The following is a 27,805-nucleotide window of genomic DNA, read 5'->3' as shown; positions in this document are numbered from 1 at the left end:
TATTCACATTGATCACCTCGCAGACAGCACCCACCACCCCACCCCCTTGGAGCCAGCCAGTGCATTCAGATCGCAGGATGGCGAGTGGGCTGAAGGCACTCGCACATCGAGAATCCCCAGGGAATGCAGGCAGGGCACAGATGGCCCCAGCTGCCCCTTCCAAGAGGGCAAGGAGGGTCTCTCATCCGTGGCCCTGTCACTCATCCACTTCCCACTTATCTGTCAGCCTCTGTTCTGGGCCAACACTTGAACCAAGAGCAGGGGACCCCCAGGTGCACAGACACCGTCTCCATCGTCCAGGGGGTGGCCACGAGGTGAGGGATGTGGGGCAGATCGGTGGGGAGGAGCATAGCTTCAGCGTCTGCCTGGTTTGATTTCAGGTTCTGCCACTCAGCGGGTGCCCTTGTGTATAAACCCTGTGACTCTCAGAGACTCCATTTTGTCATCTATAAAATGGGGACACATTCATTCATTTGACAAATATATACTGAGCACCTACAGTAAAGAACAGAAAAGCTCCCTGCCCTCATGGAATTCTGGAAATACAGACAGACATAAGGCAACTGAAAAAAAAAGTGTAATTTCAGATGGCGGTGAGTGCAATGAAAATAATCCTGAGTCGCGTGGAAGAGAGGGACTAGGGGCATTGGGGGGTATTACTGGGGGTGCTCAGGGATGGCCTCTCCAAGGATGTGGCTTTTGAGCTGAGACCTGAATTATGGGGAGGGGCCAACAGGAGGAGACCTGGGCCAAGGGGAGTCCAGGCAGAGGGAGCAAATAGCAAGGACAAAGGAAGATCGTGATTCCTGGCAAAGCTTGGCTGCAGGGCAACCAGAGAGGAGCCAGGGCGGCTGAGTTAAGTGAGATGAGGGAAGAGAGAAATGGGGGGTCAGCCGTCTTTTTAAGAACTTCAGCTTTTGTTCTTGGTGCAGTGGGGAGCTGCTGGGTGGTTTTAGGTTGAAACGGTCATTAGGAACATAACCATACTTGACCTCCCTCCATAGTTATTATGAACTGTAGTGGACACTGGGGTCCCCGTTCTGCTCTGCATTACGGGACAGTGCCCCCTGTCCCCCAGGTGCAGTGAAGTTGGCTGCTAACGGCCAACAGCTGTCCCCTTCTCCTGAGCATTGCCCTTGGCTACCACTCTTCTCCAGCGTGGGCCCCCTGGCCTCTGACGGGGGCCAAATCTATGGTGTGCTTTGCAAGCCAGGGCTCTCTGGTGTCGTGGTGGGGCCGGGTGAAGGCCAGTCTCCAGCAGGGACCATAGTTTCTGGCCTTGCCTGGTGCTTTGCTCCTGTGCTCCTTGCATCCCTCACTTCCTGCTGAGAGTGTGTCTTTGATATAATCCACGTGCACCTGGACCCCTGACTCAGGCTCTGCTGCGAGGGGTCCCCAACTTGAGGATTAGATCAAACAGTCACCATAAAGGCTGAACCCCGTGCCTGCCACACACAGCAGTGACTTAAGGCTGCCAACTTGTCCTGATTTGCCCAAGACATTCGTGGCTATAGCACTGAAGGTCCTGCATCCTAGGAAACCCCTCAGTCCTGGGCAAAGCAGGACAGTTGGTCATTGGAGGTAACTGCTGACAGGCTTCATTCATTCATTCATTCATTCATTCATCAAATACCTCCCGGGGTCTCTCAGTGCCAGGCTCTGTCAGTGGAGCCATGACAGGGTCCCATCCTCACAGAGTTCACAGGAGGCAGGCAGTATCATCAGATGTTTGCCTGGGCCTGCAAGAAGTCAGGAGAGCCATCCTGGGTGGTGAGGTGGAGGCTGTCCCTGAGGGCAAAGTTGCTGTCCAGTGAATGGGGGCGGGGGCTGTGGATGTTGGGCAGAGCTCCCACCCTGGTGAGCCGATCAGGAAAGAAGCCCTGACCTTCAGATCTACAAATGCAGAGAGAGGCCATGAGCAGCAGGTTCTGGGGTCCCATCACCCCTGCCCTCAACTGCTCCAGGCCTCAGTTTCCCCATGTGAGAAGTTCCCTCCAGCCTCAGCAGGAAGCTGAGAATGTTTGCAAAGCAATGACTCCTTTGGGAGGAGTGCTCTGAGGCCACCGAGGCCCCTGGGCCATCAGTTCAGATGGTTAAGCCAGGACAGGGAGCCTCCCAAGCCAGCAGGCACTGTACTGGTCTCTGAAGCCCCACAACAACCCTGTCAAACAGGCCTGTTTTTTCCATTTTACTGACAAGCAAACCGAGGCTTAAAGTGGAACACTGACTTGCGCAGAGTCCTGCAGCCAGCGAGTAGTGGAGCCGGGGCAGGGTCCCAGGGCTCTCAGGCTCCACGGCCGCTGAGCCACTTGGGTAATTCAAGAAGATAAGGAAGGCATCATCACCTCCATCTGATTCATTGCTTTACACACTCCCCTCTTCTCCACGCTTACAGGGGAGAGCAAATGAGAGCGCAGGTCCTGGTGCCGCCCTGCCTGGGTCCGGGCCCCAGCTCCACCAACGCAGAAGCTGGGGGACCAAAGGTAAGCGACTTACCCCTTCTGTGCCCTGAGTTCCTCATCTCTCAAAGAGGAGAGATCTCAACAGCACCTCCTCCAGGGGTTGTTATGAAGATCAAAAGAGTTAATATATGGAAAGCACTCACAGCAGAGCCTGGCATATCGTCTCAGCTATTATTGCTTGTTTTATTACTATGACTCAGTACAATGCAAGTCATAATAATAAAACATTGGAAACAACCCGAATGTTCAGCAGTAGGGGAGTTATTAAACGACCATGATTTATCGATTTCAGTGGACACAACAGTAATTAAGACAGGTGGTCTTGGGGCGCCTGGGTGGCTCAGTCGGTTAAGCATCCAACTTCGCTCGGGTCATGATCTCATGGTTCATGGGTTCGAGCCCCGCGTTGGGCTCTATGCTGAGAGCTCAGAGCCTGGAGCCTGCTTTGGATTCTGTGTCTCCCTCTCTCTCTGCCCCTCCCCTGGTTGCGCTCTGTCTCTGTCTCTCAAAAAATAAATAAACATTAAAAAAATAATAAAAAAAAAAAAGACAGGTGGTCTTGGCACAAAGACAGACAGACAGACGAAGGGAACAGGATAGAAAGTCCAGAACTAGACCAACACGTGTAGAATCACCAGATTAATGACAACGGAGATGTTGCAGCACAGTAGAGAAAGATGATGCTTTAGGTCAGGGCCGCTGGATAGGTGGATATGCACGTGGGGGAGGAAAGAGTCTTGACCCCCACCTCACATATCTGACCCCCACCACACATGCATATCTGTTTCAGTGAACTCTAGGTAGCCATTCGCCTTGAGCAAAACATTGGCTATGTGTCTGTTTACCTCGTCCTGTGCTTTGAAAAAGGCGAACTTGCGTTAAGTCCACTTCGAACACAGGCACGGACTCTGGCGAGGAAGCCGAGGTGAATTTCAGTGGTGTCGAAGCCTTTGCGTGAATGGAAGTTTTGGTTTGGTGATTGTCCTTTCAGTGAAATGAAAGACATTCCTTTATTTTGGAGTGCAGTCACACAACGCACACAATCCAAGATAATCACAGGAGAAGGAAGATGACTTTTAGGCAACAAGTAGTCAATAAGAAAGTTCCGATTTCCTCTGGAGAAAAAGGAAAACATGTTTTGTTGTCCCCTGACAGCGAGGTGGAAAAAAAGAAAATAACCAAGGGAAAAGTCACCCCACGCTTTCCTCGTGGCCGTGGGCCCCCACCACTGTGGCGCCATGAGGAAGTGGAAGGTTGAGTGAGCAAAACATGTTTTCCTTCGGCAGGACGTCTGTAGGAACCGTTGGAATCAATTATTGGAAAACACAAAAATAAAGTAAACTTCAGCCGGTGGTAAACATTACCCCTTCTTTCTGGAAGCAGAAAAACAAAGGCCAGGATTGGGGTCAGCGGGAACAGAGGGCAAGCATGCCAGGCCAAAGGCAGGGACCTGGGCTTTGGGTGAGACTGGGTGAGGCAAAGCCTTCCTGAGGCTCAGTTTACCCATCTGCAAATTCACAATCCTGTGCCCATCTCACAGACCTGGGGGTGAATGTGCCATTTCACTTAATAAATGTGTATTTAGCCCCTATTCTGTGCCAGGCTATGACCTGGGGGCTAGGCACCCCAAGATGCTTGCTGCTTTCCTAGCACTGGTGTGCACAGGGCCAGCTTCACAGCTGTGCCAACAGTGTGGTCACCCAGGGACACACACACTCGGGAGGGCCAGTGCTTGGGTTAAACCTCCATGTTCTGCTGTCACCATCTTGAAATGCCTCATTTTTGAACAACAGGCACTGCATTCTCATTTTGCACTGGGCCCCACAAATTATGTAGCTGGTCCTGGGTATGAGGCAAGAATCAGTGATGCTTTTTGATTGCTCACGGAGTCTGTGTGACCCCTCTGGGTTCACTCCAAGACTTGGCACAAAGAAGGGGGCCAATAGTGGGGTTGAAATGGACGTGAGAGCAGAAGCTGGCAGTTATGGATACTGTGCTACTGTCTGCCCCCCCTGTGCCCTTGACACAGGAGCCCCCTCGAGTCCTCGTAGGTGCTATAACTGCCACTGTTTCAGAGAGAATTACCTCCGTTTTGGTTGAGTGCAGTAGGAAGGGTACTAGCTGTGTGGTTACGGCAGCCCTGGGGTCACAACCTTCCCCATCCTTGCTGGCTCTGGATCTCTGGGCAAGTCTCTGCGCCTCAGTGTCATCATCTGTAAAATGGATATGATCACACATGACATACAGAGTGCTTGTGGAGGTTAAACAGATAATGCTGAAAGCACCATAGCTCTACTCGTTGGAGGAGGTGCAAAGCCCACATCTACAGAGGTGGCAGGGCTTGGGATCCCGAAGCGGGTATTTACATTGAGAGGCAAACCGTTCTCAGGCTTTAAAATGAAGAGTTTGGCTAGACCAGGGGACACTCTCCCTGGAGAGCAAGAGCCAGATGCTGCAGCCTGTGCATAAGTGAAAGGCAAGCAAACTGTATTTATGAATAGTTAAAAATTAGGTAACCAAACTATCAGGTCAGTGAGAAATGACATGTGGATTAGACCTTCACAAAACCCTAGCAAATGTCTACCTGCTAAAAGGCATCAGATCTATTTGCCTACTATGCACCAGCTACTTCGTTAATACTTAATAATGACGTCTAATATTTACTGGGCAGTTACTAGGTGTCAGGCACCCAGCAAAGCACTACTGTCTTCCTAACGGGCATGTGCAGTCAGTGCTAGAAATACCCCATTTTTCAGATGAGGAGAGCTACCCCCGAAAGAGACAGGGACTTGCCGGGGGCTCAGGGCTGGGAAGCAGTGGGGCTGGGGCTCAAACCGCAGCGTGATGTCCACACCCTCATGCCAAACTCTGAGCTGTCAAAGCTCCGTCCCCAGCTCGCTGTGAGATCATCAGAAGGATTCACGCATGGCTCCCACAGGCAGCTCTTAGGAGGTGCTGTCCTTCTCCCTTCTCATGCTGTTCTGTCCCCTCACTAGGGACTCCCCCCAAGCTGGAGAGGGTCAAACTCCAGCCTGCAGCCCCCCGGCTGGAAGGCAGCCTGGGAGCAGCTCCTGCAGGAACCCTGCACTTTAATGGTGTTCCTGGACTGGGTCTGATTAATTTCTCCTAAGTGTCTGGGTTTCAGGTGGGGGGAGGCTCATCCCAGCAATTGATGGTGTCCATGACAGGGGGTCACATTGCCTCCCAGGGCCCTCTCTGAGCACAATCACACGGGTGCATGCATGCTTATTAAGCTAATTAATGTGGTCTTTCCAGAGCCGCTATCTCCCTCACCCTCTGCCAGAGCTGGCAGAGAAATGCAGTCTCCACTCTAGAGCTCCATGGGGAAAATAAATCAGGAGTCAGGCCTTGCAGCTCATCAAAATGCCTCTTTGTAAATCGCCACCATTCCTGGTACATCGGGGAAACTGACACGGCCACGCCCATTCCGCAAAGTATCCCACAAGGGAACGATGGCCTTGTGAGGGTATGAGCTCCCTGTCCCTGGGGGAACTCAAGCACAGGTGGCTGTCAAAGGTAGGAAGTTTGACTCAATTGCTTGGCAGGGCCTTCCTGGGACTGCCCTACTTCCCACCTCTGCACAACGGGATGAACATCTTCTTGCCCCTTTGGACATTACTACACACTTGGTCGGGTTCTTGTCTGATGATCCATTTAAAACCTCAGGAGCTTTAGTAGAAAGTTGTCCTTGTGCTTTTCCCACAGGCCTTCGAGTGGGGCTTATGGAGCACCTGGGTGGCTCAGTCGGTTGAGCGTCCAGCTTCGGCTCAGGTCATGATCTCGCAGTTTGTGAGTTTGAGCCCTGCGTCGGGCTCTGTGCTGACAGCTCAGAGCCTGGAGCCTGCTTCGGATTCTGTGTCTCCCTCTCTCCCTACCCCTCCCCCACTAGCGCTCTGTCTCTCTCTCAAAAATAAACATTTAAAAGCTATCTAAAGAAATAATAATAATAATAATAATAATAATAATAATAATAATAATAAAAATGGGGCCTCCAAAGCCGTAAGCTCATGTTAGCCAAAATGAGGAATCTCAATCCAACCCCTGGGAGTCTTAACTCATGGGGCCTGTGATGGGACTTCAGAGTTCATATTTTAACCGGCCCAGAAGATTCTTCAGATCAAGAGGCTGGGGTTCCCCTGTGTCAATCCAAAGACGTGGCTGGTGGCACTGGCCTTGACAAACCTTTGGAGGAGTTTTTTTTGTTTGTATGTTTTTCAGAAAGCCAATCACCTTTTCTCATTGTCTGTGTACAAGGCCCCTTTAGGCTTGGTGGGAGGGTAAGGAGAAAGTACAGGCTCTGAGAAGTCATTCCTGTTTCCCCTCAACCCCACCACTTCCCAGCTGTGTGATCCTGGGCACCAGGCTTTCCTTCTCCAAGCCCTAGTGTCCTCATCTGAAAAATGGGGATAATGATGCATACCTGCCAGTGCTAATGCCCAACACAGTTCCTGGTGAACAAATGTTAGTTCCTCCATAGGGCAAGCATTTCATCCTTGCTCCCATCATCTCCCGCTGACTCCTCTTGAGCGCCATCTTCCTGGAAGAAAGACTGCCAGTCCCTTCAGACTGTGCAGGTGAATGGAAGTTTGTTGCTACGCCCAGGAACGGGGGTCCCTGTTGCTATGCGTGCATTCGGTGTGTAACAGATACTACAGTGAGCGCTCACTGCATGCCAGGCTCTGTTCCAGGTGCCGGGGAGAGAGCAGCCAGCAGGAGAGACTCGGCCATGTCCTCCAAGAGCTGGCCTTCTAGGTGGGGAGACAGACACCACCCAGGTACGCAGACAAATGGGAGGATCTCAGACATGCGTAAGTGCAAGTGAAGAAGACACGCTGAGTGTTGGGATGGTGAGGGACTGGGGTGGGCAGTGGTCAGGGCACCCCTGAGAAGAGGTGACACTTGCAGCCCAACTGATGAGGGAAGCAAGTCCTGCCATGTGAAAATTTGGGAAGGAGACAGAAATCCAACGTGGCGGAGAAGTCGGGGACCCGAAGTTCCCTCGTCCCTCGAACACAGCAGCCTTGAGGCCAGAGGACTTTGAATTCCAAGAGTCCAGGCTGCAGAATGACAGAGATGTCTCTAGGGGCCCATGGGGCCAACCTGGCAGGCCATAGGGCTACTTCAGTGAACAAATCAAAGCACACCTGGTGGAGGGTCCCAAACATCCCTGCAAGTAGAGAGATAAAGCAACCAGAGTCACAATAAGAGAGAGTACGTAACACTCTCCAAAAAACACCTCCTGAAGGGCCAGGCCCTGGGCAGTGTATGACCCCTCTTTAATACAGTAGTGCTCGCAGGTGTAGGATGTATACCAAGCTTTTAAAACACATAAGGGACAGAAAACTAGCCAAAATGACAAAAGAAATCCCAGGAAGAAATGACAGCTAAAGAATTGCTCAAAACAGGTATAAACAATATATCTGATCAAGAATTTAGGATAATAGTCATAAGATTAATTGCTGGGCTTGAAAAAAGCGTAGAAGACAGCAGAGAAACTATTGCTGCAGAGATCAAGGAACTAAAAAATAGACATGACGAATTGAGAAATGTTGTAAATGAGGTGCAAAATAAACTAGATGCTGTGACAGCTAGGGTTGAAGAGGCAGAGGGGAGAATAAGTGACATAGAAGATAAAATTACGGAAAAAGATGAAACTGAGAAAACGAGAGTTAAAAAAGTTCTAGACCATGAGGGGAGAATTAGAGAACTAAGTGATTCAATGAAACGTAATAATATCCATATCATAGGAGTTCCAGAAGAAGAGAGAGAGAAAGGGGCTGAAGGTGTACTCGAACAAATCATAGCTGAGAACTTCCCCGATATGGGGAAGGAAACGGACATTGAAATCCAGGTGGCACAGAGAACTCCCTTCAGACATAACTTGAATCAATCTTCTGCGTGACATATCATAGTGAAACTGGCAAAATAAACAAAGATAAAGAGAGAATTCTGAAAATTTGGGAAGGAGTTTTCTAGTGAGCAGAAATGGCAGGTGCAAAGTCCCTGGGGCTGCGGGGCACTTGCAGGGTCAGGGATGGAGAGGAAGGCCAGCTTGACTGGAGCTGAGGCTAAAGGGGAGGGTGGTGGGAGATGAGGCAGCATGCTGAGCTGGGGAAGTGCTAAGTATTGGAGGCCATGGTAAAGAGAGCCTATATTACTCACTCCCAGAGCAGCTACTGCATGAGCCACTATGCTGGGGGCTACTTCCATGGCCTCCTCACAGTGGCCCTTGGGCATCCAGAGAGAGTGGGGGAGGGATGTGTCCTGGTGCGCGGTCAAGGAAAAGGCCAGGTTCCTGGACACAGGCCACGGGGTCCCCGCCCTGTCCCAGCCCCGCAAACAACAACGGACTACGGCCTCTCCCCAGGACTCAGGGTTCTCAAGGGTCACAGCACAAGGTCCCCTAGAAAATATGCCTTTCAGAGTCCCAGGTCCCTGTCTCTCAGCTGCATCCCATGGGCACCAAGAACCAGAGGGAATTGTACAAATGCAACTCAGAGCATGCTCCTGCCTGCCTTGCCCCTCAGCCACGCTGCCTTGCTCTGAGAACACAGCCCAAGGGCCGAGATGGCCAGCATCTCCTCCCTTCTCCCTTCCCTCCAACTCACTATTCCTCGGATGGCACAGGCCTTCCTTCCTCTGGGCCTTCCCTCTGTCTGAATGCTGTCCCCCCAAGTGCTGGGACAACAGGCGTGTCTCCCTCTCCCCACGTCCCGGCCTTTCCTGGACCAGCAAGAGACCTCTCCACACTCCACTCCCCTCTCATTGCTCAGAGCACTGGTCACTCTCTGGAAGTCTCCCATTTGCACTGGCTTGTGGGCTTCCTTACTGCATCCCTAACTATGATACTCACCCCATGAGGCAGGATACTCATGCTCCATGAGTGTTGTCACTGCCATATCCCGGGGGCCTGTGGCAGCTGGCACACCACGAGTGAATATGTGTTGGATGAATGAATGACCTCAGGGGATGCCTACAACCGTCCCATGGGGCAGGTGCTCTAATTGTTACATTTCACAGGTAGGGAAAATGAGGCTGGAGAAGGTTAAGCCGCTTACTCAAGGGACACAGCTATCAAGGAACCATGACGGAGGCAGATTGACTTCAGACCCCACACCTGTGCCCTGCTGCACCTGACTTACTGTATGGCCAAGCCTTCATCCTGTGAGCCTCGACATTGTCATCCATCTAATGGGTATAAAATCCCAGCCCTGCTGTTTCTTCGGGCTAGTGCTGAGACTTTGAGGGTGTCACCAAAGCAGACCCTCCCTGTCACCTGTATGGTGCCACACCCACAAGGGATTGGTTAAGAAAGGGCTTTCAGCCAGGCCTGCCCTCGGAAGGGTTAACATAGCCTCTTTGTCCCATGGTTGCCATGGGGACAGTTCCTGTCCTTCAGGAAGCAGGGAGAGGAGTTTCCTGTTTTGAAGAAGGCTTGAGGGCTGTTTTCCTCCAATCAGCCTGCCCAAAGAGGGGCAGGAAGCCTAGGGCCGGGCCGCCCCTGCTGATGGGTGTGTGGTCGAGCCATACCCACGCCCAGCCAGCCAGGAGGGGCCCTTGTGGAAATGCAGCCTCGGGGAAAAAGCCAAACAGGCCAGCAGAAGGAAAAAAAAAAATGGTTGGCCGGAAGAGGGTGGTCACTTCCTCCACAGACCTTGGATCCCACCCAGTGGTGATAAAAACTGCAAGCTGGCCCTGCCCAGCCCCAGACTCCCCTCCCCCAGAGCTCCGCCTTTCCTTGGGGAGCTGAAGGTCTGCTGGACAATGGCCTTTGGGGCCCCTACCTGTCCCTGTCACCTAAAGGCTCTCCCTACCCTATATGCTACACGCTTCAGCCTAACTGAGCTACTGGCCCCCACTTCTCACCTCCAGCTTCTGCCTGCCACTTTCTGCCCTGCCTTGCTCCCTTTTGCTTGTATGACTCCTTCAGGGTGCAGAGCAAAGCTGTCCTCCTTCTGGAAGTCTTGCCAGCATGCATTTGAGCCCTCACAATTGTGGGTCAGGAACATTCATGACTTCAGGCCTAATCTCTCTTGGGGCCCCTGTCCCAGCTTCCTTGGGTCATCCCACCTCCAGGCTTTTAGCACTCTGGCTACCAGCTTTTCTACCACCCAAGTCTGACCGTGTCCCTCCCTCCCCTAGAAACACTTTGTGGCTCTCCATCCCCTACAGAGGGGAAAGTCCAATCTCTTTGGCCTGCCATCGGAGAGCTTCCCCGCCCCCAGCCCAGCACCATCCTGTGCTGTGACCACTTCCTACCTTGCCCCAACCTCGCCTTCCTCTTCCGTCCCCACAGACATTTGCTCAGGCTGTTTCCCTACCTGGAATGGAACCCTATTTTTCTTTTTTTTTCTTTTTTTTTTTTTTCAACGTTTTTTAATTTATTTTTGGGACAGAGAGAGACAGAGCATGAACGGGGGAGGGGCAGAGAGAGAGGGAGACACAGAATTGGAAACAGGCTCCAGGCTCCGAGCCATCAGCCCAGAGCCCGACGCGGGGCTCGAACTCACGGACCGCGAGATCGTGACCTGGCTGAAGTCGGACGCTTAACCGACTGCGCCACCCAGGCGCCCCAATTAATGTTAAGGAACCCTATTTTTCAACCTGGAAAATGCAACTTGACCTTTAAAGTTCAGCCCCATGTCACCTCCTCTCCTCTAGCCCCTCAGCTGGACTCAATCCCCTGCTCTCACCCCCAGTTCCACTGTGTCACAGTTAGCTGACTCCCACACCCTTCCCTTGAACTGAATTCTGAGCTCATCAAGGACAGTAAAGTGGAGAGAGGGGGGAACCAACATTCCTTTAATCCTCACCCTGGCTCAAGAGAAAAGTCTCATTCCCCTTTTACAGAGGAGAAGATTGAGGTGCAGAGAGGTGAGATGTCTTGCCTGAGGCCACAAAGCCAGTAAGGTAGAGCAAGGGGTCTTCAGGCCCCAGGCTCCTCTCTCTCCTCATGCCTGGCCTGGGTGTGTGCAGTGGGGGCAGGGGTGGGAGATGCCTGAACCAAATTTATCTGCCACATTCCCACCCCCCCCCCCCACCAATCTTTGGGGCACAGGAAGGGAAGGGAAGGGTGGTCTTGCTAAAACCCATCCACCCCGGCAGGTGTCTGGCTCAGATTTGCCGCCCCTGGAGCCAGGAAGGCAACTCAATGCCTTTCCAGGGGAAGATAAGCCTTAGAAGCTGATGATGTTGCAGCTGTGGCAGTGGGGGAGCAGTCCAAGGCTGCAGGGACCTGGGGGCCAACACCCGGGGAGGCTGAGGGGCTAGGGTCATTTCCATTTGAATAGCGCGCACTTTGTCCCTGTAGACAAAGGCATACCTGCTGCTGGTAGAAAATGGGAAACCCAGTCGGTTAAGCGTCCGACTTCAGCCAGGTCACGATCTCGCAGACCGTGAGTTTGAGCCCCGCGTCGGGCTCTGGGCTGATGGCTCGTAGCCTGGAGCCTGTTTCCGATTCTGTGTCTCCCTCTCTCTCTGCCCCTCCCCTGTTCATGCTCTGTCTCTCTCTGTCCCAAAAATAAATAAACGTTGAAAAAAAAAAAAAAAAAAAGAAAATGGGAAACCCAGGAGGGACCTCCATAGAAGGGGGAGGAGAAGGTGTCCAGCATGGGTCCCAGCTTTATGGGAACAAAACCCTGGTTGTCACCTTCTCTGGCCTGGTGCAGGAAGCAGAACCCAGGCTGCCTCCACATGCCTCCGTTGCCCCCTCTCACCAATCCCAATATAGTGGCTTTTCAACAAATGCCCTCACCTGTCTCTTCTGCTCTGATTGTGGGTTTTTCATGCCCACTTCCTGGTATACTTTATAAACATGGATTAAACATCAACTATGTACTAGACATTTATTTTTTTAAGTTTATTTCGAGAGAGAAAGAACGTGTGCATATGCACGCACGAGCGAGAAAGGGGCAGAGGAAGAGGGAGAGAGAGGGAGAGACAGAATCCCAAGCAGGCTCCACATTGTCATCACAGAGCCAGACGTGGGGCTGGAACTCATGAACTGAACAGTGAGATCATGAGCTGAAATCAAATCGAGAGTCAGCGCTTAACCAACTAACCAAGGGAATCACCAAGGCTCCCCGTTTACTAGACATTTAAATGATAATGACCATTTATTTAGATGAACTGTCTCATTTAATGAGCAGACACTATTATCACATCCACTGGGGGTGGGAGGGGGGTGCTGTGTGCTGAAGGGGGTCATAAAGCCAGCTCCAGAGCCAGGGTAGGATCCCTATCACTTACTAGCTGAGCATCCCTGGGCAAGTGCCTCAGCCTCTCTGTGGCATGGTAGCCTCATCTGTGACACAGGACTAATTATATTGCCTACTTTATAGGTTTCTTGAGAGGATTAAATGAGTTAATAATATGTGCAGAACATTTACAGAGTACACGCAATAAGCACTCAGCAAATACTAATTATTATGATTTACCAATGGGGAAACGGAGGCCCGGACTTGCCCGCAGGTCAGTATGGTTACTGCCTGTCTGGGAGGCTGGGCCATGGCCGTCTCAGCATAAGCTCACAGGGTTGGGGCACTCTGTGTCTGAGAATGCGGCCACATCTAGTTTTGGTGCTGGCTGTGCACTTTGCAGGGGCTCTGGGCAGGCGGGAACAGGGACCTGGATTTCAGTGGTTTTGATCTGAAATTACCTAAGCTGTGCACAGGTAGGTTATTCACCCTGGATGGTTCAAGGATTTAAAAAAAAAGACAGGAGGGGCGCCTGGGTGGCGCAGTCGGTTAAGCGTCCGACTTCAGCCAGGTCACGATCTCGCGGTCCGTGAGTTCAAGCCCCGCGTCGGGCTCTGGGCTGATGGCTCAGAGCCTGGAGCCTGTTTCCAATTCTGTGCCTCCCTCTCTCTCTGCCCCTCCCCCGTTCATGCTCTGTCTCTCTCTGTCCCCAAAAATAAATAAACGTTGAAAAAAAAAAAAAAAGACAGGAGGCATTTGCTTACTTGGAGGATGTGATCTTTCATGCTGTGTCGTGTGTGTGTGTGTGTGTGTGTGTGTGTGTGTGTGACATGTGAAGGAGGAAGCTTCAGTGGGGAGGGACCCCAGGGGCCTTAAAAGGTCCATTGAGGGGTGACTTTAATTTCAGAAGCCCCAGGTAACTGGTCAGCCCCCACCAGGGTCTAAAGGCATCTGAGGGGACTCAGGAGGTCACTGTCTTCCCCATCAGTGCTCCTATCAAACTGGCAGATAATTTGCCACTGGTGTCCTGCTTCCTTGGCTGGTCTGCGGGCTCCAAAAGGCATGAAGGGAGTCTGGCCTGTTTATCCAGTACCCTGCTCAGTGCCTGGCACAGAGTAGGTACTCAGTGCACTTTTGTGGAGGGAAGGAAGGAAGAAAGGAAGGAAGGAAGGCTGGCTGGTCACCAGTCATTCTGTTTCTGATTCTGCCACCATGGTGTTAGACAAACATGATGTAATGTGACAGCCCCGGCCTTGAGGACAGAAAGACCTAGGTCTAGTCCCAACTCGACCACTAGCTCTGAGACTTGAGTAAGCCTCTTACCTCCCTGACCCTCAGTTTTCTTAACTGTAATTTGGAGATAATGATAGAATCACTCCATATAATCACAAGAAGCACGTAAAGGGAAAGTGCTCCATAGACGTTAGCTATTCGCCCTCATTGTTACTATTGCTTGTTCTCATTGCCACAGCCTCCTCGTCTGGCAACAGCCGGCCATGTCCCTTTCACCCTCAGGTGCTCAGGCTCTGAGGCTCCCACCTAGCTGTTCCTTGGACGTATCAGAACCACAGCGTTGGTTCCCTGGAACACCCCTCCCAACGCTCCTGCAGATATGGGCTGGGCCATCACTGTGAAGCTGGGAGCTGCTGGCCATTCGGACCATCCACGACAGACAGAAAGACAGGAGGAGGAGAATAAAGGACAGAGAAGGCAGGCCTGGTCAGGGAGGCCTGACTGCTGCCATGGGTCAAGCATGTGACGCCCCTGTCCTGTCTGGCTCCTGTCCTCAAAAGGCAAAGGCAGCGACTGCAGCAGCACTGGAGGAAGAGGTGTGTGGTTTCAGGCTTCATGTGGTTCTGGCCTGGGCCTGGATGATGGGACGTGTGGATTCCAGCCCTGGCTGCTCGCCCCGCTTGCTGTATGATCCAAGGCCAACAATTTCCCCCTCTGGGCCTCAGTTTCCCAGTCTGTCGTGTGGGTATAATTCCTACCCTGGGTGGCTCACGGTCTGCTGAGGGGGATTGAGACAGTAGTCATGATTTGGAAAACGTGGAAATCTAGGCAGACTTCCTGCCCATCAGAGAGAGAACAGTGTAGGCTGGTGGTTAAGTGCTCAGACTATGTTCTTGGAGTGAACGGTTGAGTCTTGCCTGGGCTATAGGACAGGGCACTTCCATCTGGGCCTCAGTTTTCCCTTTGTGAAATGGGGATATAATAATCCCTTTATAGGATTCTTGGGAAGAATCCATGAGTGAAGTGCTCATTACCCCACACGGCCATGCCCTTTGTGGGTGTTTGCAGCCAGCCCCCGAGCTCAGTGTGTGGTTATGGCTCAGCTCCATTAGGACTAAGCAAGTCCAACCACCAGTATGAGCGCCGGATGTTTGTAAAGCCTTATGGTCTTTCACATCCATCTTCTCTTATTAGGAAAAGCAAACACAGGAACAAGCATTTCCACTTCATAGTCCATCACTCCACACCAACAAGTGGCTTCAGCTAAACGAGTTTAGACCTGTGCTTTTTCCCAACTGTCACTGGTGCTATGATCTTTTTAAGTAGACTTGGCTTAGCCTCAAATCCTAAATTCAACAGTCGTGGAAAGGGCTTAGCAAAGCATGAGGTCTCTTCCTGCCTTCCCTTCTTTTCACAGGCCCTACAGCGAGGGGTGAGGTTGGCTGTTGACTGAATTATCTGAGCCTCCCTCTCCTGCTCCTACCCTGAGGTCTTAGGTTATTTGGGTTGTATTGCTAAGTCCCAGAAACAACCTCAACTTTTAAACACATTTCTTTATCTGCTCCACCATGTCCGTCACCTTGACCAACTCCACCACTACCCCCATCACCTCCTTCAAGTCTTCACCTCCGCATCTGTCAGTTTCACTACCTCTATCTCCTCCGCCATCGCCAACTGCACTGCATCTTCCGTTTTCACCATCACTTTCACAGCTACTTCTGTCACCTCACCACCTTCACCTCCTTTGCCTCCAATATCACCTCTCCCACCTCCACCGTCACCATCTCCATCACCTTCTCCTCCCCTTCCTTGCAGGGATCCATAAAGTTTATTAAGAGCTTGTCCAGAGAACACAAATTCTGCGGTAGATTTTCTACTCCAGAGGCACAAGTGCTTCTCTACAAAAGGCTGGAGGCTTGAGGACTCTGGTGGCAGTTCAGAGAAGAAAAGGTCCTCTAAAGGATCAAATTCCATTCCCAATTTAGAAAAACTGAGGTACACCTTACGCCCTTGCCTAAATGTGTGCATAATCGAATTCTATATTGTGGCGTTTAGACGATACAAATAAACTGAAACAAAATCAGCAAACCTGGTTAAGTGTATGAAAGTTCGAGTGAGAAGACACTATATAAGATTTTTCATAATGATAGGAAAAAAAAAGAGTTTAACCTCTTCAGAGCCTTTCCACATTACCTCACTGAAATTCATTCATTCCTGTCTTTGGTCTGTGTGCACCAAACACCTTCTGTGTGCCAGGCACCATCTGGGTCAGGTAACAATTTAAATCAGACCTTCGCTTATATAGTTTTAATATATTTTGAGTGAGCACTGGGAGTTCTACTGGGTGCAGACCCCTAGATATACGGAAGCCTACCAACTTTCCAATAATGTATTAATAAGGAGACAGAGGTCAGGGGATTAAGTTCTCATCCCAGTGAGAACCTGGGGAAACCGGGATATCTTTTCTCTACTCCTGTGGGCCCCGGAAGCACATCTGGCCAAAAAGAAATGGGGTGGGTTATCTACGGCAACGTTTCTCCAACTGTACTGTGTGTATGGATCATCTGGAGATCTTGTTAAAATGTAGATTCTGGTTCAGGAGGTCTGGGGTGGAACCTGAGGCTCTGCCTTTTTACAAAGCACCCGAGTGCTGCTCCATGGACCACGCTTATAGCAGTAAGGTGTTTCATCTATGCAATAAAAAGATCCAGTTACCTGGGACTCCTGGAACAAAGGCTGGACCGCAGGTATCCAGGTTCAGGGAGACAAAGCCAAAGTTGTAAAATGCCTTGTGTCCATTTGGAATTCTGCCTCCTTGCAAGGTCCCAACACAGCTGGCCAAAATCACAAAAATTCTAGCCTCCACCATCTTTGATCCCAGAAAACCAAACTGATCCTGAACAACAGTAGGAACCTCTGTCTTGGGCCCTATTCTTGTGGACAGTAGATATTTTTTTGAAGACCTACTAAGTGGTGGGCTCTATGTTAGATGTCAGGGTTGCAGTGGTGGGCAGGTGAGCACATCCCTGCCCTGGAGCCATCATCCTGGCAAGGGTTCATGTCTGGGCCTTTCTCTCCTATTTGATGGACAGGAAGGAATGATGGTACTAGTGGGAAAGGGGTACGTTCCATGTTCCTCCTCCAATTTCCACATAGTAGAAACTTTGGCTCAATTGCCGAAATGAATTGAGACACAGACTCCCCCCTCCCCCAGCACATACAACCCCTGCAGCCCTTCCCAAAGGACACTGGAATTGCTGGGGGCCCACATCCTGGGCTTAGTAGACTCACATAGTAGTAGATTCACAACCAAACTATTAAATGACCAAGCCACACTTTGAGGTGGGGGTTCTGGAGATGCAGATGAGGAACAGCAAGGGCAAGAACAGAGGCAGGAAATCTCATTTTAGCAATTTACTCAGTTTCTTCAAACGTAAAATGGGAAGAATTTTGAATTTTTTTAATGTTTATTTTTGAGGAGGGGGGAAGGACAGGGACGGAGGGAGACACAGAATCTGAAGCAGGTTCCAGGCTCTGAGCTGTCAGCACAGAGCCCAACGCGAGGCTCAAACTCAGTGAGATCATGACCTGAGCCAAAGTTGGACACTTAACCAACTGAGCCACCCAGGTGCCCCATGGGAAGAATTTTGATACCAGCTTCACAAGGTTGCAATGAAGCTTAAATGAGTAAACATGCATGTACAGAGCTTAGCACTATGCCAGGCACACAGTAGGTGCTCCATAAATGTAAACAGCCAGTTATACATGGAAGCCATGTTCCTTGCCCTCAGCTTTCAATGGCTGATGTAATGAAGCCCTTAGTATGGCTTTCAAGCACTTCTGGGGCACCTGGCTGGCTCAGTCGGTGGAGTATGTGAGTCCTGATCTCAGGGACATGAGTTCCAGCCCCATGTTGTGCATAGAGATTACTTAAAAAAAAAAAAAAAGGCACCTCTTACTTTGGCCTTTCTGTACCTCCTATTGGGACACTTTTATTTTTTTCCTTTTTTTAAAGAGAGAGAATTTTTTTTAAGCTTATTTATTTATTTTGAGAGAAAGAGAGAAAACCAGTAGGGGAGAGGCAGAAGGGAGAGGGGGACAGAAGATCGGAAGGGGGCTCTGTGTTGGGCTCAAACCCATGAACAGGGAGATCACGACCTGAGCCACCCAGGCGCCCCTGGGACACATCTACACCATCTATTTTCCTGCCAAGCCGACCCCTGTTGGCTCCTCCAACAGGGCATGCCTTTTCACACCTCTAAGTCTTTGCTCAAGCCATTTCCTCTACCTGAAAGGCCTTTCCTTTGCTTGAACCCTCTCCACTCCCGGGGATACCTCTGAGTTCCCACAAGCCCCTGTGCACTCCTGTCATATCCTAGCAGTTGTGCTGGGAAGCAGAGCTATCTGCTTATGTTTGCATGACCAGTCAGACCAGGACCTCAAGGGCGAAGGCTTGGTACAAGTCATCCATCGGTGCCAGGGAGGTGCTGGCAGGTGTGCGCTAAGTGAACACAGAAAGGCTCATCGCAACCAGGTCTTTCTTTCAATGTCAGCAACTCAGGGAGGATTCTCTTCATCACCCGTACTCTACACAAGTGGTTCTTAAACTTCAGGTTGCATCAGAAAAACCTGAAGGGTTTATTAAACACAGGATTTCTGATTCAGTAAGCTCCGGGAGCAGAGGTGGGGGGGCGGTCCTGAGAATTTGCCTTTCTAACAATTCCGAAGCTGACCCACACACTTTTGAGAGTCAGTGCTCTGCCCCATTACCCTGGTTTATCTCCCTCTAGGCAGTTATCACTCTCTGAAACGATATTTATTGCTCATTTGTCTTGTGTCTCCACTGTCCTCCCATCTAAGCTCCACGAGGGTAAGAACTGGGAGCTGTCTTGTTTGATCTCAGCATAGCATTGGACACAGGACTGAATGCATACCCGAGGTTGAAAAGAAAGAGATGGATGGTCCGTTGGACGAGAGGACTAGGGGATCCCAAGAACTGCACTCGCCGGCTCCCCCACCCCACCGCAACTGATCCTCGTCCCTTGAACCTCGCGCAGCTCCCCGAGTCGCCACTGCCCCTTTAAATGTGCGCAGGGACGCCTCGCCCCTCGTCTCCTTCGATCCCTGACCGAGCAGAAAGGGGAGGAAAAAAAAAAAAAAAAAAAAAAGCCTTCCTCTTGGAGAGCGGGAGGAAACGTCTAGGAGGGGCGGAGGCGCGGCGGCGGCAGAGGCGCGGCGGCCAGAGCGCAGCGCGCCGGGTGCGGAGCCGGACCCGGAGCGGACGCGACGCCGCGCGCTGCCCCGGCCGCCGCCCCATGCGCGGCGCACTCGCGCCCCCTCCTCTCTCCCACCCCCGGCCAGCGCGGCCCCGCCCCCGGAGGCTCGCGCCCCGCGCCCCCACTTGCCCTGCGCTCCGCGCGGAATCTCGAGTGAACGCGACGCCGCGCGCCGTCCCGGCCGCCGCCCCGCGCGCCCCGTGCTCGTGCCCCCTCTCCTCCCCCCTCCGCCCCTGTCCGCCCCGCCCAGCCCGGAGGCTCGCGCCCCGCGCCCCCACTTGCCCTGCGCGCCGCGCGGAGTCCGGCGCGCGCCGGGGGGGAAGGGGGGGGCGGGGCGGGCGCCTGGGAGTGCGGGCCCCGCGGGGCGGCCATGGAGTGAGGCGGCGCGCGGACTCGCGCTGGGACTGACCGACTGACTGACCGACGGGCGGCCCCGGGCTGCGCGTGCTGGAAGATGAACAGAGCAGGTAGGAGGCCCGCTCGACCTCGGGCGCCGAGGGACGCGCGCGAGGGGACCGCGCCAGGCGCTCCAAGTTGGAGCCCACGGGGCGCCGGGAGCGAGCCGCCGAAAATCCCCCGACCTTCCCGCCCTGCTCGGCCGCCGCTGAGATATGGGCGGGTCCGGAGTCCCCTCGCCGAGGAGGCTGAGGATCATCGGGGGCCCCCGTCCGAGACGCCCCGCCTCAGGGACGCTCCCTCCGTCTCCGCGAGGCCGCACCCTGGCGGTGTACTCCGTCATCCCGCTCCCACGGCCACCCCGGCGTGGGGGACCGCTTGGCAAGCGAGGAAGGCTCCCTTCGCGAAGGCGACTTGATCGCGCCCCTGAATCCTCGCTCCGGCCCCTCTGGGTCCCTGCCAGATCCTCGCTGGCCCCTCGGAGGTCCCTCCAGGGCCCCGGGATCCTCCCGCAGCTCTTCGCCACCCCGGGGTCTATTCCTGGTCCGTCAGTACCTGGCGGCGCACTCTTAAGACGATTCCTTCTCCCTCCTCTCTCTTAGACCCCGAGACTTAGAGCTCATTCTGAGGATCAGACTAGAAAGCTCTAAATTATTGTCCCCCACAGCGTACCCTTCCCTCGCCGCGCCCTGGCCCGGGGCCTTCTTTGTGCCTCCCCCAGGGGACCACATGCCAAGGGGACGCTCCTCGCCGCTGAGGCTGAGCCCCACTCCAGACGTTTCCCTCCGTCCCTCGAGTCCGACTCTGCCAGTTCAGGGATTCGGGGAAATCCAGAATGCGTTTGATAGTAAATATTAGCAATCCCTTCCGAGGAGTGCCATTTAACAGATTTAGTAACTGAGACTCCCATGGGCGATGCCTGGAACCGGTCTCAGGATTCCTGACTCCATCCACCCGGAGGGTAGAAAGTTCCCTGAAGAGGCGAGCTTGCAAGCCAGCAATCTCAGCTAACTTCATTTCCCTGCCAAGGAGGGATAGTCACTCTTTTTTTTTCTTTTTCTCTTAAAATTTAGCAGAAGGCAGCCCTCTCTCTGACCAACACCCTCGTCCGAAGCCATACTCCAAAACACACATCCCTAAAGAAACAGGAAGCCACCATTTTGGCTGTCTTAGAACCATATCCTGCTGCCTTGTATGTGTGTGTTGTGGCTTTTTCTTTTTAAAGACTTTTTAATGAAAAAAGTCATTGTCTTAGGAGGTGCAGAAGGGAGACATTTGGCCGGACTGATTTGACAAAGGAGACACTCGGGGACTTGGGAGTGTGGTAGCTGCCTTCATGTGGCCAGGCACTGTTGTTGCTGGGCATGTGGATGCCTGGACAGTGAGGGAGTGGGTCAGAATGGGGGTGGGGTGGGAGTAGGGGTGCCACTTTGGGAGTGGAAGAGGCTGGAGTGGGGTCCCAGTGTTCAGTTAGCCACTCCTTGGAGGAAGAAGGTGGCCTCCAGCCTGTTTCTGGCACAGCCTGAACAGAGCCGGACAGGCTAGCTTTTTCCTACACTCCTAATAAAACCCACTTTAAAACAATGGTGAGAGCAGTTCCAGTTTTCCCACGTTTCCCTGCTTGAGGCTTGGGCAAGCCCTCCCCTCCCTGAGAATATGGGGGATGAAATGAGCAGGAATAAACTTGGAGGCAGGCTTGGACCCAGGAAATCTTAGCAGTTGCTGCTCTTGGGTTTAGCGGTCCTAGAACTTGCCTCCAGCATAAACCTGGTTACTTTTTCAGTGTGATAGCAATGATGGAAACCTCACATGATTTCTGTGTGCCATGCTCTGAATTTCCTGATCATGTAACATAGTGGTCCACAGACTCCGCGGGAATGAATTTCAGAACCACCATATACTTAGTTAGGTGACCTTGAGGAGGTTACTTAACCTCTTTGCCTCAGTTTCCTCATCTGAAAAATGGAGATGGTATGATCTTTGTCATCGAGTTCGATTAAATAAAGCTCATAAGGTATCTGGAACAGTGTCTGTCATAAGCCACTAATGAATACTGGTTAACATTTATTGGTCACTTATGAACTAGGTGTGGCTTTTAAGTGTTTTACTTGTATCAGTTCAGTTTTCACAGTAACCTTATGAGGTGAGTACTCTTGCTATCCCCATTTTATAGGTTGGAAAACTGAGCTGCAGGGATTTAATGGTCACTGAGCCAAGATAGGATTGAAATACAGACTGTCCAGCTTGAGAGCCTACTTTTTTATGCAGTGCTGAACACATAGTAGATGCACAAGAAATGATGGCCAATTGAGTTTCTGTTGGCCTCTAATTGAGGTGTCTTCTATTATTTCTTTCGAACTTCTCAACAGCCTTATAGAAAAAGGAGGTATTTATTTCATTTTGCCAAGAAAGAAACTCAGGTTCAGAGAGGCAAAGTGACATGCCCGAGATGGCACAGTTGATAAGTACCAGTGCTGGGACTGGAGCCCAGGTCTGTCTGAGCCTGGGGCCCATGCTTTTCCAACTTCGTCCCATGCAGTCTGCCCAGTATGTGCCCTGTTGTGGATCACTGGACTAGCTTAACAGCAGCCTAATTAGAAATCGTCAAGCTTGGCTTGGACATTCCAGCAGGCACCCAGGAATGAAAGTTAAATTAAGATGCGATTGGGAGGTGAAATTGGAAGATAATTACTCTTGGAACATATGGCTATGAGAGTTCCAGGGGGAATATAGTGAACTGCTGTTGAAACAGACTCAGGGATTGAAGAAGGGGATATCAGGAGACATCAGAAGAAGAGACATGCATTTAATACTCTGTAGTTGGCCAGAGCAGAAGGCACTTTCCTAACTGGTGCAGTGCTCTTACTCTACAGATGGAGAAACTGAGGCCCAGCGAGGGGAAGGGACTTACCCAAGGTCACACCTCCAGTTAATCGCAGAGCCAGGAGTGGAGATCAGAGCTCCTGACTCCTAGTCCAGTGCTCCTCCCAATACCCCCTCTCATTTAACCTCTATATAGCTGACATGGGAGCAGCAGCATGAATGTGTGAGTGACAGATTTAATTAAAATAGAGAGAGAAAATACAAACTAGTAATGGGGGCTGGCTAGGGATGATTTCTATCACCAGAAACTGTTAAAAATCTCCTCTTCCTGTCACTGTGGTTCCCCACCGTCAGTTTAACTCTTGGCATCTTGGCTCAAAGGCTATTCTGCATTTGAGTTATGCTCATGCGTAGCAAATTGCCAAGAGGTCCTGGGCAGAGAGGGTATTACCCTGGGCTTTGTGATACTGAGAGAGGGAAGGTTCACACAGCAGCCACAGGGACTCATGAGGCAGCAGAGGGTCCACACCAGCTGCAGCCATGCTGGGTTCTGGTTAGAAAGAGAAACTTAACCCGGAGGAGGCACCCCCAGGTCTGATTTATCCTGTAATTCTGCATCTCTGCCAGACTGGACTCTTGACCATACTCCCAAAGGGCTTGCGTCTAACCACCTCTGGGCCTCTGCATATTCTGTTCCCTCTGCCTGGCATACCCAGCGTCTCCTTTGATTAAGAAAATCCTGCCTGTCCTTCCACATGCGCCCCAATGCTGCCTCTTCTACGGGTCTTCTCTAGGCAGGATTGGTCTAGGACCCAGATAACCTTGTACAGAGGGCAGGCACTCTATCAGGTTCCTTTCTGTGAGGAAGGAGGGAAGGGAGCTGAGCTGAAGCTCTCATACAGCCTTCATTTTCTTTCCTTCCTCCCCAGTGTCTTTCCCAGGCTCCTCCTCATGCCAGGGCTCCCTCCTTGGCCCTGCTCTTTTCTTTGTTCACACTCATTCTCTTGGTGATCTCACCAGGCCCATGCCTTAAATCCCATCCCTGTGATGGATACCTCCAGCCAGACCTCTCCCTGGAACCCAGACTGGTCTACCTAGGAGTCCACTTGATGTCTGTCTCCACCTAGGTGTGTGTGCTAGGTAACTCAGATTTAACACGTGCAAACTAAAATTCTGGCTTTCCCTCCCTAGCACGTACAGCCTCCCCCAATTCAGTTGGTGGCAACTTCATTTTTCCAGTTCCTCTGACTCAAAACCTCGGTGTTGTCCTTGACTTTGCTCCTTCCCTTACACCCCGTATTCAACCTGTCAGCAAATCCTGCCAGCTCTACCTTCATATTTGGAATCTGACTCTTTACTACTCCCACTGCTGCCAACCTGGTCCAAGCCTCCACTGTCTCATCTCCTGCCTGGATGTCCCTGGATCCGTCATCACCACTTCTGCTTATTTCAGCACATTAACCAGAATATGCACGTCCCTCTTCTTCTTGGGGGGCCTGCATAATCTGTACCCTTCCTGTGGCCCCTCTGACCTCATCTCCTGCTTCTCCCCGTTGCTTGCTCACTCGTCCCTCCCTTCTCGCCACTCTGGCCCTCCTTGAACATACCAACTGAGTCCTGGCTTCCCTCACATCTCTCTAATCTTTGCTCTAGCGTCCTTTCCATAAGGCCTATCCCAGTAACTCTTTAAAATTGAAAAAACAAACAAAACCCCACCTAACTCCTAATCTTTGTCTATAGAGGTTATGATCATCTAATATACAATAAGGTCATATACATCTCCTTTTTATTCCTTATCTCCTCCACTAGAATATAAAGGTTCATGAGGGACAGGGTCTTTGTTTTGTTTATTGATGTGTCCAAAGATTCTAGATGGGTGCCCAGCACATAGTAGGTGGTCAATAAATGTCTGTTCAATGGAATTGGATTAATGGAAATTGGATGAGAACAAACCTTATGACCAGTCAGTACTTCTGAGTTCTGAACTCAGCCTTTTGTAAAGTTCATACCTGGTTAGTTGTCTCTGGTCTCTCTGGCCTCAGGTTTTCTGAATTTTACCTTTCTCTGCCTCACTAGAAGCTGGGAGCCCTGAGTCTCCACTGTAGAAGAGAGCTCAGTAGCAAAAGGGTGAAGGCAGAGGTTCTAGCGACTGGACCAGGAGGCAGGAAACCCACATTCTCCCTGGGCCCTGCTCCGGGCTTGCTGAGAATAGTATGCGTCACCTCCGTGTGCCTCAGTTACCCTGTCTTTTACTGAGGGGTCAGACAAAGCCTTTCTGATTCTGGAATCCTTTGATTTCAGAGGGGGTTCAGGTGAAACACCTCGAACCTCAGAACTGGAAGCAGAACATGAACACTAGATACTTGTCATTCCTATGGGATCCTGTGGGGAAGGCATTTTCTTGCAGGATCATGCCTCAGACACCCACTGTGACCTTTCTCGAGGAGATGGCGCCCACAGATCAATAGCTTGATTGGATGAAGGATGGCGTGGGGGTGGGGGCGATGCAACCAAGGTGATGGTCGTTTTTCATGGCCCATCTGTCCCTCTGTCAAGTCTCACGGTGCTCATGTGAAATACCACCTGTTAAGGATGAGAAATGAGAGTCCCCACCCCCAAAGAGTAATTTCATGCCAATGCCTGACACCTGATGTTGGGAACTTGAAGCTAGTATTATACATCAGTGTAGAGCAAGGCTTATACCAGGGGAAGATGTGTGGTAGACAAAGACTGACATTGTTAGAATAACAATTGCTACTATTTATTGGCTAGTCCTACTTGAAGGCCTATTGCTGGGCACTTTTAATAAATTATATATATTTTAATATTCATAACCTCTTGAGAGTAAGTGTTACTGTTGAACCCATTTTACAGATGAGGAAACCGAAGCTCACTTTTATAGGTTATAAGTGGCAAAGCCAGGATTTGAATCCAGATGAGCCAGGCTCCAAAGGCTATTACTTCACAGTTACAGGTTGGCTAAAGCTTAGCTGTTTAAAATCCACATAGTTGGGTGGGTTTTGTTGGTGGTTGTGGTGGTGGTGGTGGTGGCAGCGGTGGTGTGTGTGTGTGTGTGTGTGTGTGTGTGTGTGTGTGTGTGTTTTAACTAATTTGGACAGATAATTTTCTAAATTAGGACGTATTTGCTTATGGCAACAAGGAGTTGGAGGGCCACTTATGTCTTGAACACTCTGGGTTATTATCTGGATGCCCGTGTCTAGCTTCGGTGTTGATGTGGATGAATATAGGTGTGGGTTAGGTCGTTGGTGTAGTGGGTGCTTTAGCCTTTAGGGTCTCGACAGCTGAGTCTCTTCTCTCCCTTTCTTGCTGGCAGCTGCCACATCTTACACCTGGCAGGGTTCCTGTTCTAACTGCCAATCCCTTCCCCTCCTAATTAGCTGTACACTAGGAAACCAGACCACTGAGTTCCTTAGATTTATGTGCAAAGTACAACTAAAAAGACTGAAATCAGGCCCTTTCAGGAGCACGGTTCCTGGGCACCTATATTCTTGCTGCCCCAGGCCTATTTAATTTCCTTTGGGGCCTCCTCAGTTAAATTTTACATGGTTCTGTGAGCTTAGGGGAGATACTGACTTTGGCTTGAGGTGCCAATGGAACAGTCCCACGGAGATGGGTTACAACGAGCTAGTGCTGTGCTGGCCAGCACCATAGCCACCACCCACATGTTGCTACTGAGCAGTTGAAATGTGGCTAATGTGAATTGTGATGTGCTGAAAAGTGTAAAATACACATTTGATTTCAAGGACTTAGTACAAAAAAGAATGTCAAATATTTCCTTAATAAATTTTGTATATTGATGACATGATCCAAATATGACTTATTGATGATATCCAAAATGATAATATATCAAATATATTGAGTTGAAAAAGTATTGTTAAAATTAATTTCACCATTTCTTTTTTACTTTTTTTAAGGATATATATGTATATCCTTAAAGTATATATATATATATATATATATATATATATATATATATACATACTTTGGTCTATCAAATCTATCAAAGTGTGCATGCACGCAAGACAGAGGGAGAGGGAGAGAGAAAATCTTAACCAGGCTCCACACCCAATGCAGAGCTAATGTGGGGCTCCATCCCACAACTGTGAGATTGTAACCTGACCCCAAATTGAGTAGGACACTAAACTGACTGAGCCACCCAGGTGTCCCAGATCTCTCTCTCTCTCTCTCTCTTTTTTTTTTTTTTAAAGTAGGCTTCATGTCCAGCACAGAGCCCACTGTGCTGTCACTACCCTGAGATCAAGACCTGAGCTGAAATCAAGACTTGGAAGTTGGGGCGACTGGATGGCTCAGTCTGTTAAGCATCCAACTCTTGGTCTCAGTTCAGGTCATGATCTCATGGTTCATGAGTATGAGCCCCACATGGGGCTCTGTGCTGACAGTGTGGAGCCTGTATGGGATTCTCTGTGTTCCTTTCTCTCTCTCTCTCTCCCTCCTTCTTCCCCTTTCCTGCTTGCTTTCTATCTCTTTCTCAAAAAAATAAAATAAAATAAAATAAACTTAAAAAAAAAAGAGTTGGATGCTTAACTGAGCCACCCAGGTGCCCCCTTGTTTTTACTTCTTAATGTGGCTGTGAGAAAAATAAAAATTACATATGTGATGATAAACGTGGCTCATGTTGCATGTCTGCCAGCTACCCCTGGACTACAGATGACAGGGTAGTGGTGCTGCAAGGGTTTAACTGGAAGTCAAATGCATGGGGAGAAGAGTTTGCTGACAGACCTTTAGGAGCTCTGCTTCATCTCCCTTCTGTCATGAGCCAGGCTGGCATTCTGAAGTTGCTCTGCATCAAACCCAGGCCTTAGTGGGGATGGCACTGGGCGGCAGGGCGAGGCTTGAGGGGAGACTTGTGTGTCTTCATCTGTGGGCAGTGGGGAGCCAGGCAGTGTGTTTGAAGCTGAGATGTCAGGATGGAGTTGCCTTCCTGGAAATCTTCATTCCTCACTCTGCCCACAGTGTGGCCAGGGGCTTGGAGGCATTGAAGCGGTCTTGTGGCAGGACAGATGAACTTGGAAGTGGGCAGCTACACCCTTGACCTTTGCATTTGTCCAGGCCTCTCTCATTCTGCAAAATACAGCTTAAATTTCACCTACCGCAGGAGGGTCTTCCTTCATCATGGTAACTCTTGCTTCTCTGACTCCTGTTGGATGTACAGTTTGTACCCACATCCTTTATTCTGACATGGTCAGATAGATCCCCCAAATCCACAAGGGAAGAGAGTTTTTGCAGATATACATGTTGGAAAATATCATGTAGCTTCTCCCATGAAGTTTGGATGCCCATGAAATTTAGACACAGGGCAGTTAGCTAGACACCAGTCTTGAAGCATGTAGAATTCAGAGGTGACCCTTAGAGGAGG

The 27,805-nt window shown here is 50.8% G+C and overlaps 1 protein-coding gene and 1 long non-coding RNA gene across 3 annotated transcripts in view; one reads left to right on the top strand and one right to left on the bottom strand.

Moving 5' to 3' along the window:
• Positions 1-3,048: 3,048 nt before the first annotated feature.
• On the bottom strand, positions 3,049-7,876 carry LOC123607603. The gene is made up of 3 exons (XR_006716796.1): positions 6,904-7,876; positions 4,548-4,675; positions 3,049-3,446 (listed from the first exon to the last, which is right to left on the bottom strand). It is a non-coding gene; the product is annotated as an uncharacterized LOC123607603 (long non-coding RNA).
• Positions 7,877-19,519: 11,643 nt separating this feature from the next.
• FGD5 (FYVE, RhoGEF and PH domain containing 5) overlaps positions 19,520-27,805 on the top strand; it is a 123,532-nt gene continuing 115,246 nt past the window's right edge. For both annotated transcript variants that reach the window (XM_045493910.1, XM_045493909.1), the window contains exon 1: positions 19,520-19,655. In XM_045493910.1, the coding sequence (XP_045349866.1) occupies positions 19,643-19,655 (13 nt within the window). In that variant the 5' untranslated portion in view covers positions 19,520-19,642. The remainder of the gene's footprint in view (positions 19,656-27,805) is intronic.

This window comes from Leopardus geoffroyi, chromosome A2 (assembly GCF_018350155.1).
Source record: "Leopardus geoffroyi isolate Oge1 chromosome A2, O.geoffroyi_Oge1_pat1.0, whole genome shotgun sequence".
NCBI lineage: Eukaryota > Metazoa > Chordata > Mammalia > Carnivora > Felidae > Leopardus > Leopardus geoffroyi.
The sequence above is the reverse complement of the archived record's forward strand: the minus strand, read 5'-3'. Positions and strand labels throughout refer to the sequence as shown.